The following is a 12,495-nucleotide window of genomic DNA, read 5'->3' as shown; positions in this document are numbered from 1 at the left end:
TTAGCATTGTTCCTATTTCAATACCTGGCAATTGTCTAGTCACCCAAACAAACCCAATGCAATTAATGAAGTTTAATGCCCTAACCTCTCATACCAGTGTGTGCAAGTGAAAGGAAGTTTCCCCATGGATTACTGTTTTTAGGTCTGACTGTTTTAGGTGATATAGACTAACATTTCACACTATTCTGATATTTTAGCTTTAAGATCTCTGCTTGAAATGTTTATTTCTGCCAAGAGGGCCTTAAAAGATCCATCCAAAGCAAAATATATTCTCTGCCTTACCACGCCACACTTCAGCGAAACACCCCTGACCAAGCTTCTGTTCCAGAAATAATGAATCACGTGCAACTTCCCATGCATCTTTAGCCAATCCAACAGTTTGTGGGGTATTATTCGTAGCAATCACAGTTAAGTTAAAACACAAACCATCAGCTTTCTCTATAGGAGAGGAAATTAATAAAAAAAACACACTTATAATCCAAAATTATGCATGCATTGTAAAAGATGGAAGGTGACTTGTCTCTCAGTGCTGCTTTAAAGTTCATTTGCAAACACTGATTTTTGGATACTGAAGGTAAGGACTTTTTTGTTAGCTTGCAGAAAAAGGCTCCTTGGTATAATTAATAGATTACTATGCGAGCCTTGATTTATTAAGGACAGTGGCAATTTGTCAAAATCAAAACCTTCCAAGGAAACACAGAACTTCAGTTTTCGTTTGCCATCAATTACAGTGAAAGTTGAAGATTAAAGACTTTCAAAGTCAAAGACATGATTCCAAAGGCATTTTTCCTAACAGTTTGAGCTTTGCTCTTTTTTTCCTGTGGGTCACAGTGTCCTACATCTTCACCTTCCATCTTGTAATCCCCACACAAAGAGCTATTTTAGAATAATTATTTTGCTCCATACCCATCCATACTTCCCCAAACTGCCCATTTCCCAGTCTCTTGATCAACTGTAGGGATTCTCGTGGAATTTCCCAGACATCTTTGGTTTTGACAGACAGATCAGTAAGCCTTGGCATTCCTTTATGACAGGGGACTACTAAGCGGCAGCAAAGACCTGCAGCTCTTTCTGATGGAGCCAGAAGTGAAGCCGACAGCAAAGGAGAGGAAAGAAAAAAAAGTGTGACATGAAACAAAAACAGTAAGCATAAAAACAATGCTACTCACAACAGCTGTTAGTTGCATACCACAAAGCATCCTGGAAGATTAGAAATTGAACACTGAAACATATTCATTGAGACAGAACAGGAAATATTTTAGTGTCTGCTTCCACAGCCTGAAATAGAAGGTGACCGCCAATGGTTTCTCTGTGGACTCAGGACTTCCCTTCTCCAACAATGCTGCATTAAGATAACTTCATGAGTAACTGGTATACTATAGTACAGTATAACCTTTAAAAAATTATCTCTAAGTCACAAACTGGATTGTTTCTGTACTAAGTGAAAGAAACACAGAGAAGATTCACTTTTTCTGAAAATCACAGCAATGAAAATTTGGTGGACTTCTTTGCTAATTTTTTTCTAGGTATCCTGGGAAAAGATGTTTTCTGTATTCTACTCTATGAAAAGGTGTTTTTGTAGGTGTCTTGTAAAAAACTTTTTCTGCCATTCTTTCTAAAGCAAATCTTTACTAGTGTATGCAGCCAGTCCTACATCATTTGGGACAGATTCATTATACTCATCTCTCGCAAAGCTTCATGGAAGCCTGAACTGTGACAAAAGTCACAGGATATTTCAGCAGGAGTAAACGAATGATATATACAAATATACACACATGTTGTTGTGCAGTATGCCATGTTGCACAAAACAGACTACAATATAAAGCTTGCACAGTGACTTGTATCTTAAAACAGGTGCAGCAGAGCAGAACAAGGCGGGGAACTACAATTGTATTTCAGACTCAAACATAATGTTTATTCTCCTGTGCAAGACTTCTTTCTGGGCAGGTGAACAGTTTGTTTCAGCATCACAAGGTGGGCAAGCACCGAAGCTCTGTGCAACACCAAGCTCTACCTCCTCAGCACAAATGTTGTCGGATGGTGGGGAAGTCCCTACAGATACCCTGACATGGACCTCATTGTGTCTCCTGTAGCAAGACAAGAAAGACCCCAAAACCGGGAAGATTATCTAACCACTCGGCATGTCTTATTCCAAGGTAATTCCAACAGGAACATTAGGACAGGGACTACTCAACATATAGATTGTATTTGGAAAGCTTCCTTATGAGTTTGGATAGCTGCAGAAAGAAACTGGAGGTTTTTAAGATCTCCTTGTTTTCTTTAATTGAAAAAAAAAAAAAAAGCTTGGCATGCTGGTGCTCCAGTTAAGTCTAGACTGCACTCACAAGAGCTTATGCTTGACAGGCCGTCTGTTACGGATTGGGTGAATGGTGCTTCAGCTTCAGATGTGCCGTTACTGGACTTTACTCTGACATCAGGACACCCTGGGGATCTCAATATTTTTCATTTGTAAATCTCATCTGTGAAAGTCCAGACACTGCCATTAACTTTATTATGCAGGCAAGAAGGGGCTGGGATAAGAGGGAAGTCTGCGTAATAAGGGTACTTGGCAGGGCAGTGGGAGCACAGCACACGGATACCTGTGCTGTGCATGCACAAAAGTGCACACTTTGTACTTCCAACTCCTGACCCAGGACCGCTTACATAAGACCACACTGTCTATCTGGGTAGCCTGGTTTCCAGCTGCCTGGACAGAAGCGCTCCTCCAGCCAGGATAGCTATGGGATGAAGGCTGAAGGGTGAGCTGCAGAGCACACCTGTCCTGCTGTGAAGGCACTGACCTACGGTCTCAGCAGTGGTTCTACAGAAACCATGCTGATCTTTATGGAGTCATTTGGGCATCTCTGAGCTCTCCCTAGAAGTAAATTTAGGCACTCACAAGGCGTTGTGCTAATCTACCTCCCACAGTCCAGAGTGCAGAGCAAGCGGTTAGAGGCAGCCCTTATGTTTCAAGGCAGCTGGGGCTGGTATGGAGTGAGGGCTCCTGTCTTCACCTGAATCTGGGAGACCACAGGTGAAACCTCTGGAGTGTGGGTCTGGACCATGCTCTCCTGAGCTATCCTACCTGGATGCTACTGACTATGCCTCTGTGTTGCTCAGAAATGGCTGTTTCCAGATCTATTTGTTCCTGCATCTGTGCATGGAAAATACACCACCCAAATAATTTGCCCACAGAAAACTAAAAGTTGACATATACCAGCTGGTACAGTGGGGTTTAAAATTATCTTCCTTAGATGTGAGTTTTTATACATTATTTAGCCTAGTTTAATGTAGAGTCACCAGACACAACTAGAAATTCTCCCAGGCAGCATACAACCATCAGAAATTGGGCGGAGAAGACAGCCAGATGTCTAGTATGAATAGCATAAGAATACAGCAGACAGAATACAAAGAATACAGAAAAAACACCCCACAGAGAAGTTGATTTCCCAAGTAAAAATTATGAAAAGTTTTTGAGCAGTGAGCATTTGGGATCATCTGTTAATATCATGAAAAGCTAAAGTAAGGAAAAAATTAAAAAAATAATTAAAAATATACATTTCTGCTTAAAAAATGACCACGTTGAGAAGCACGGCAGTCTTCTACGTAAGAACTGGTTGTCCTATGCAGAGGTTTGAGGGGCTTTAAAGTTGTTGCACGCCAATTGCCAGTGACAGCAGGATGCACTTTTGGGTTAAATAGTACATGCTACTCATAACCACAGAAATTTTAAAAAAAGAGCTTGGTGGGTGGACACAAACAGTGTGCATGAAGAAACACCCACCTTGCCATATTTTTTAAAATGAGACCAATTATAATTTAAATGTTAATACTTTGCACATTGAACACAAATCCAATGGGAAAATTTGAGTCAGGTAATATATGCAAACCTTTTGGTCGTTGCTTTAGGTGACTGAATTGCACAATGCAATTCCCTATTTGCTTTACTAGCAACAGTGTGCTGCAAAACAGGACATATTAGCACTTGCTTATGCACAGAGAATTCATGCTTTTAGATGTGCAAGTCAAATTCAGTAATTCTGTTTGCTTAGAAGAAAGAGAGCAGGCAAAACCTTTACCTCAGTAGAGTGCTAGCTTTTAAAAGCTCTGCCACTATACACTGTGAACGGCACTCAGAGCCATTTATAACTGTAATGGGAAAGGGATAATGGAAGATGCATTACAACAAGCAAGAGTCATAGCTCAAATGACTCTTTAGGGTGTCTTACACATACATCAGCTCAGCAGCAAACACTTTTGTTTAAAAATACTTCAGAGTGCCATGTATTATCTGAAAAATTACCTGAATAATGCTGAACCAGCTGCTGAAGAGTTTCAAATTGTGCCCGAGTTGTGATATAATATCCACCATTGTCAAGTTTACGAATCTTATAATGTTTGACATGATCTCCTTTCATATCATCCCAGTCTCGAATAGACAGGGAATAGGCACCTGTTCCAAGCAAAGGAGAAATAAAAAATTGTAAGTAGCTTTCAGACACAAAGATTCTCATTTGCTGGTCAGTTCTTATAAAGTGATATTGCTTCCAGAAAATGCTTACTATACCTTGAAAAAGAGCAAGTGAATCTAACACAATGAAGTAAGTACCACAGAAATCTTATGATGTTCACACCATGTCCCTCTCACACTTCTCTAGAAAGAAATCAGGACTTTTGTGTAAATGAAAACTCACATTTTAACATTTACTGCTTCAGGTTGTTAAATTGACTTTTCCTGTTCTAAGTGTCAGGTTACTGCAAATACTATACTTTAGGTAAATGCCAGTGGGCAGTAAATATCAAGATTTTCATAGGAAGCACTGGAGATAAAGACTTTATATATGCACAGCGTTGTTACCCAGATGGATCCCAAACTTCTTTATAAAACAAGCAAATTAGCATACTTTGTATGTTACAGTGTTTGGAAGGTGGCACTACACCAAGACTGTGCACCAGGAGATCTGCAAGAACTGCATGTTTCACTTTCCAAATCCATGCTGGACCTTTAGAGCTTACGAGAGGGATTCAGATGCCCAAACACAGAGCTTAAGTCCCATGTGAGATGCCCCAGGACATCCTGCTTGGCAGTTTTTCCTCAGGCTGTCACATTTGTCTGATCCATCTGGATGCCCTGCAGGCATTTCAAATGGCTCTGGATGCTCATGGCCAGGTAAAGGAACCTCAGTTGAGGGGCTGGATTCAGTTTTAGGTGTAGTGGTAGCTGTCTGCAGGCGGGCTATGGGCTTGATTTAGATGCCCACACATAACCTTCTGGTGCTATTAGGGCAGCCGAATCCCAGCCTAGTTTCCATGAGTGTTATGGCACTGTAGATATTGATGGTGTAATGCGGGTTTGAGCACTGGGTGTCTGCAGATGTGGGCAGCTGAATGGAACTCCGGCTTCCTGCTGGGTGTCAAGGGAGCTTGGCCACCTACATGCAGACTTGCACATTCAGGTGTTTTGTTTGAAGCACAGTCCTATTCTACTTACAGTGACACCCACATGTTGGTTCTCCTCAAAAGCAAAGCCACATTTTTCAGCATAATGCAGTTTCTGAGCAAAAGCATGGACATTTCAAAGGCAGTGGAGGAGACAAGTCTTCACTCATGGCTCAGACAAATATTGTGTTTGCTCAAAGGTAATTCAGGCATTAAAAGGAAAAAACCTGTAGGTAACTGGCAGCTGCAGAGCTCTCAGGAAGGTCCTCCTTCTGGGGTCTGGGCTGCTTTCATTGGTAACCATGTCAGTTAAGGACAGGAAAGGAAATCTGCCAGCAGACAATTTTGGACAACATGAAAGGTGGACTGATTTCCTGCAGGTCTGACAGCAAACAGCACCGACTACTGCTTATCCCAAGTCAGGGTACTTTTCAACACACCTGGCAGGTTCACATCCTCCAAAACCACCTCCACCTAAGTGAAATGGTTTAAAGAACCCCCACAGTTATGAGGTTGAGATTCTTGGTGCAAGATGGCTTTCCTGAACATCTCCTCAGGAAGAAGTTTCTCCGACCATGTTAACCTGCAACAGGTCGCACTGGCGGGTGGCTCACCACTGAGGGAGCTGCAGTGAACAAATGTCTCCACCCTGACTCCAAGGACTTCTCAAATTCCCTGTTTGTCCTCTAAATAGGAGGAAAAGAGCCAGCACTTACACAGATGATTCTGGTTTATGCGAATGGGAGACACCCTGGGAGGAGTGACAGGGTTTTTATTTCTAAGTGTAGAAAAACACTGTTTGTTTAGGGTATTTTTCTGAGGAGGTTCTCCCACTGAGTAAGTACATCTCAGCTAGGAGTTCAAAACTTTTTGGGGATTTGCAAGCGCATCTTGTGTATGCTTTGTACTACCACTCAGCTGTACACTGTCAGCCTACTCTCAAAATTTTCCAGGCAGTGCTCTCCACCTCCGCATTTGTGAGTTTTGATCCACTGGCAGCAGCTGTATTTTCTTTAGTCACGCTCCCTGCCTATCTGGTCACTATTTTAGATTCTTTAGGAAAATGTAAACAATCTGTGGCTCCAGGTCTGCAATCAGAGCTGTGTGGGTGGCCCTCTGTGGACCCCCGCTGACCTCAGATCAAGTTGCAGAACTGGAGCTTTAGTTCAAATCTGGACAAAAACAAGAACCAAGATGGATTTCATTATTCATTTATTTGGGCTGTTGGTTATTTATACTATTCATTATTATCTGATAATAAATTAAAATATAAGAGATATACATAATAAAAATTTGGATAGAAATACGACATTACAATATATCATACTAATGAATTTTTTAAAAAAACAAACCTAAAACCAGACAGCCTTGGAGGGTGGAGATTGAAACCAGGTGAAGGATTATACAGACAAGAGCTGATGAAGTACCTGGGTAGTCAGGCATTGAAAAAATGAAAAGTCAGCTCCGTATGATTTATTTTGGAAGTAAGAAGAGAAGGCAACCATGATCTAGGGAGGTTAAATTCATGCTGAAGTCATCCATGATGATACTTTTAACATGATCCTGATTAATTTTATTATTGTTATTATTTAAAGCAGAAGGGACAATTCTAGGTCACAAACAATTCCTGCCTCAAGCCCAACATGGCTAGCTGGAGTAAGGCATTTTGAGAAGACTTATGGGAAAAGGCACCATTCGAGCCCTCCCAGCTGACTTTTTTCTCTCTCATTAACAACAAGCTCCCTCTGTTTTCTTCTAACAACATATTGAAACACCACAAGGATGAGAAGGGAAATAGGCATTTTTGACAAAAACCATGCATGCTTGTTTTTTTCCAATGGCTTTGATGCACACTTAGCCTGAAGATGTAGAAAGCCTTAAGTTCAAATACAGAGAAGTTAAGCTTGCTGCTCTAAGTCCATCCATGACAGATTACTCCATTTCCCCAATGCTTTTGTGTCTCACAAGAAGCTCTAAAAAACCCCCCTGACTTAAATAAGTAAACAGCCCTGCAAAACATATCCCCTATCACTGTATAAAAAATGGTCAAAACAGACTACACTGATAATGTGGTTTAGAGAAACGGTGTTGTGTTTGTTTTTAAGATCCATGGATGCCTATATGAGTGAGTTTTTAAACTCGGCACAGAGTGGAATGAAGTCCTGCTCCTCACATACATCACAGCAACTGCTGGTGAAAACAAACAGGTGGAGGCTATTTGCAGAAAAAGAGCAAGTCAGAGCCTGTCTTGCTCCTGGTGAGAATGCCTCACTGCTACATAAGGTACAGTGAAGCTGTGGCGTGGCAAGATGGGAAATTAGCTGTCTGAAACAAAAGCACGTCTACTCAGATTTTGTATCAGAAAACACTCGTCAAAGTTATGGGCAGTGAAGGAAGAAACCAGTGACTGCAGGAGTCAAAAATGTAAAACTTAAGATTTGAGATGACAGAATGCAGCACCTGAAGATAGGTCAGGTAGTGAGGAGTGGGAAGTAGTGTTTCTCTTCTTTAAACCCCTTTACCAGCCATGACTCCAACCACTCTGCATGCTAACTCTAGCTGACAGAGTGTGCTCTGATCAAAGCATTGACAAGTCAGTGCTTTAATTACATGAGCCATCATTAGACTTCAGAACTTACATGGAACTAATTCTAGTGACTTATGCTTCCCACAGCTATTGTTTTGGATTGCTGGTTAATTGAGAAATGGCCAGGTTTGTTTTCACTTAGTTGCAGGTTTTCTCCTCAATAGCTGTATGAGTTAAAAGAGATCTTTTCATACATGTGAAGCTTTGAAGAAGATGTTGACAGGCCTCATGAACAAAATGTAAAAGCAAAGACAGCATCCACCAAGGAAACTGGAACTCCTCCAATATTTTTAGAGGGAAGGAGGAGAATACATCCTTCCACTTGACTTCAACAGAATGGATACAGTTGAATACTGTGTGAATATATGAATTAGAAATATTTTTCAAGTCTTTTCACTGTTAATCTATGAATTTAAAATTGCTACATATTTATTTATTTTTTTTCCCCAGGGATCCAGCATTTCAAAGGGGAAAGGCCAGAAAAAATCCCCTAATCGTCCCAAAATAATAACCAGTACCTCCCCCCACTTCAAAATCTTATCTTACATCTTCCAGGAGAGGAGATTAAAATATTCTGCTTGTTCAGAAGCAAGCAGTAATTTTCACCAAACTAGACTGGAGATTCCCAGCATCTGTTCACAGTAAGCTAGCTGTCTGTGCCTGGACCTGAATATGGACACTGGGAGGTCTGCCTTCTGTAGCCCCACAGCTGCTAATGTGAGGGGCCACTCTCCACCCAACTCCATTGCAATTGTAGTATCCTCAACACACGCATTGAGAGAGACTGTGATTTTCAGAGTCTGAGAGCAGAGCAGAGCACCCTGCCTGTGCATGACTTTCACTGCAGATACCAGGGGTTGAGCATGGCGTGGGTTGCACTTAGGGTGTTCTCTGCTTTGAACACTCACTCTAAGACCTGGGATGCCCAGACATCTAATTCCCTAGCACACAGATATGCAAGGTCACACTTATCTCTACCTTCATACCACTGAAAATGGTATTTCACACACTCAGCATGATTTTTCTCATATACTGTCTCATTTCTAGTCAGAATAGCTTTGGCCAGCCTACCTTTGGTAGTTTCACTTTCCCGGATCAGGAAGGTACCTCTGGGGTTTCCAAATGACAACAGCTGCCTCTCGGCATCTTTTCGGCCAAGTTTGCCAAAGTACCACCTTAGAGAAACATCAGAAATAGTAAGACAAATGCTACATGGAATTACTAGGTAGTGTAACAGAGCTCAGATATGGAGGATTATTTGATGAAACTATGGTTACTCCAGTATATTCAACCTTTTTTGTCATACTGTGTCTCTCTTATTGTGGTGGGAATCTAATGTGACAAACTTTGTAGTAGATATTGTATACATTCTGCAGTAGCACTTTGCATTAAGCTTATAATCAGCAGATGCTGAGAATGCTTGTTTGGTGTCTTATGAGAAAGGCCAGACTTTGATGAACAGAGAGCAAGACCTGGCGAGGGGAAGGAATAGACAAGGAAAAGGGCAGAAAAATGCATCGCTGCTGAAGAGCAGTATTTTACAGATGTTGCTATAAACTACGTATTTGACTTACATAGCGATGTATCAGTATTCAGTATCTTTGTTGCAGCACAGCTATAAAACCTCAGTAGAAGGACCAGATGCAAGCACTTTACTGTGGTTATAGAAGACTTTCAGAGTTTCAGTACCTTTTTCCTCCCTGCAGCAAGTTGGGTTTGGTTTTGGTTTTTTTTGTTTCACAGTCATCCAAGAACAAACTACAGTAGAACCTGCTCACCTATGTAAGCTCCTCCAGTGTATCTTTTATACTGGAATGATATGGATACACACAGCACTCCATTTTTCACAGATATGTCCTCATTATGCTGCCTGCTGTATGTGTTGTAGGCATCCTACCACTGGTAGGTATTTGTTGATAAAACGTGCCCTCTTTAATAGACAGTTTGCACACTAATTGACTCCAAATATTTTTACAAGTTGGTTCAGGAAAAGCAAGGGCACCTTTTGCTTAAAGCTTGAAATTAGTCAACACTTGAATAAAGGAAGCAGACCTATGTTCCTTTAGGTTTTCTTCCTTTGTTTTGACATTGAAAAAGCACTGAGCTTGTGCTTCTTTTGTTACTAATTACCTAATTATTTATCAGTGCAGTTAAGAACTGAAATAAAAATAATGTAAGTCATTTGAAAAATCGCTGCAATCAATCAAAACCAATGCCTCAAACCTCCTTCAAATACACCACTAATGGGTCTTTACTATGAAAAGAAAACATACTCCTCTGCTTGGATGGAATCGACTGGAGCCACATAATTACTGGGAATGTAACCAGTTTCGCCTGTTGTCAAGCTCCGGGCCTCCCACCAGTCTCCTTCCCTGCAGAAAGAGAGGTAAGGAGGAGAAGTGAGAGTAAGACACAGCTGTAAAGACAATGATCTGACTTTGTTAACAGCACCTACAGCTGCATGGCCTAAGAAGCCACAGCAACTCATCTCTTTATCACCGGCATGCTTCCGAGAGCGCTGTTTGCATCTAAACCCAAATAATATATGTATTCTGTTACACCTATTATTATTTCAGTGGTGGTTAGTAATGTAGCCTTCCAAATGCAGCATAATGGCATAAACAGACATAACAACCCAGTGAAATCAGGTTTGGTGAGGGCTGAGTTTGGACTAGAATACTGAGAACTGTCTCCATAGCAATTATTCTAATACAGACCCTTGAGAGAGCTAACAGAAAAACTGCCAAACTGAACACTGTCACATCCACTGCTAATTTTAAACTTCTGTTGGGATAATTAATCTGAAACCCAAAGGCATCAAAAAGCCATTTATCAATATGGAGTTTTAGATGGCCCTTAAGGATCACACTTCATTGTCTAGATTCCCTCTCCTGGCCACCTAGAGGAGGTATCTGAAGTAGCAGAGGACTAGCTGCATTTTCAAATACTTGCAAAAAACCCATTCTTCTACAACATTTAAATATGAAGAGGTCCACGCAGGACCATCTTACGGCAGTGTTCCACAGGCTTAGCGTCAATTTTTCTCTTACACTGGTGTGCGCAGTGGGACATGGTACTGCCCTTCAGACAATATGCGCTGCTATATAATGCACAGCTTTAAGAGAAGTTTACTTCTCAGCTTTTTACAGGATACAATGATTTGGGATTTTGCAATTTGTATTTCATTCTGTGCACCAGATTGACTGATGTTTAACTCTTACCACTACTAATATGCATTCTCTTTTCTATTTCTGGACTGCTTAGAAACTTTTTCTCATTTCTCCTCTCTGTAAAACAGATTTGTTCACTAAATAAAACACTATTATCAAATGTGTCCAGAGAAGCCAGCCTCCTCTGTAAGCAAGCAGTTACAGAAAACACATTGTGTAAGCTATTACTGGCAGGAAAGATTGTGTGAAGGTGAGCTCTTTAAATTTTCAACTCCACTTTCTTTAACGGTTTGGAGGAGTACAAACTCTCCAGAAAACAACTAGAAAACAGCTGTGATTAGTCAAAAAGGAGACATTTCCAATTCTGCAGTTCAAAAAAGTGAAGAACAAATAGCTTTTCTAGAGGCTGGCAACTGACACTATTGTAATACACCTTGTGAACATTAGTATGTCAGGCAAATGGCCCTCTCTGTTTGTGTCCCCAGTTTTACTAGCTGAAGTGTCAACCCTTTCCCCATATGTTGCTGTAGAATATTTCTGAGAGATTATGCCATACTGTGGTTGGTAAATCGTACCATTACATTTCTTCTCCTTACTGTACAGAGAGTCCACTAGATGGAGGTATTTTATCAATCTAGGGAGGAAAAAAGCACACCCGTGGATGATCACATCAGGAACAACCCCCTCTGCTTTGACAGAGAAGCTTAAATCTCTCAAAGTGCTGCCAGAAAGGAGGAGGAATGCAGACTTTTTCCACAGCTCTTAATTTTAGACACCCAACTGAGGTAGGAGGAGGCTAGTCACTAGGGCTAGCCAGGGTGTGTGGGAGTGGCTGTGGGAATGGCCGAGTGTTTCTGAGCCCTGAAGTCAGGCTCTGCTCTGAACCACCCCTGCAGGTACCTCTTTCCCCCAGACTGCCCTTGGTATCATTTCTGACTTCAAATCACAGGGATACTCTCTGTCCACCATTTCAGGTATTGCCATTCTGAACTTTTAATCCAAAGCACAAATCAAATTTCATTTGTTGAGAGCTAAAAAAAAATCCAAACCTGTCCAAAAATTCTAGACGAACTAGTTCTGTGCACATATATGCTTTCTGGTTGCAAGCAGCATTGTCAGACTCTTAAAAAAATGGGCTTCTTTCATATTATTTCTGATGTAAGTGAAGAGAGGAAGCATTCTCACAGAAAATCTGCTTTCTGGAGATTCCCAGCCTGGCTGTCAGTACTCCAGGAGTGTGGTTAGGTCCATGTTTATAAGCAGACAGCTGACTACGATGGGAACTGAGCTTCTATAATC

The 12,495-nt window shown here is 41.1% G+C and overlaps 1 protein-coding gene across 6 annotated transcripts in view; it reads right to left on the bottom strand.

Moving 5' to 3' along the window:
• The window catches only part of FYN (FYN proto-oncogene, Src family tyrosine kinase), a 136,574-nt gene that overhangs the window by 24,701 nt on the left and 99,378 nt on the right, over positions 1 to 12,495 (bottom strand). For 3 of the 6 annotated variants that reach the window (XM_074819302.1, XM_074819301.1, XM_074819303.1), the window contains 5 exons: positions 10,300 to 10,398; positions 9,098 to 9,201; positions 4,304 to 4,453; positions 907 to 1,071; positions 283 to 438 (listed from right to left, as the gene is read on the bottom strand). In XM_074819302.1, coding sequence (XP_074675403.1) covers positions 283 to 438; positions 907 to 1,071; positions 4,304 to 4,453; positions 9,098 to 9,201; positions 10,300 to 10,398 — 674 coding nt within the window. The remainder of the gene's footprint in view (positions 1 to 282; positions 439 to 906; positions 1,072 to 4,303; positions 4,454 to 9,097; positions 9,202 to 10,299; positions 10,399 to 12,495) is intronic. The other 3 variants (XM_074819304.1, XM_074819305.1, XM_074819306.1) reach the window with 3 other exon arrangements.

The sequence above is a fragment of the Strix aluco genome, chromosome 3, assembly GCF_031877795.1.
Source record: "Strix aluco isolate bStrAlu1 chromosome 3, bStrAlu1.hap1, whole genome shotgun sequence".
Classification (NCBI taxonomy): Eukaryota; Metazoa; Chordata; class Aves; order Strigiformes; family Strigidae; genus Strix; species Strix aluco.
The sequence above is the reverse complement of the archived record's forward strand: the minus strand, read 5'-3'. Positions and strand labels throughout refer to the sequence as shown.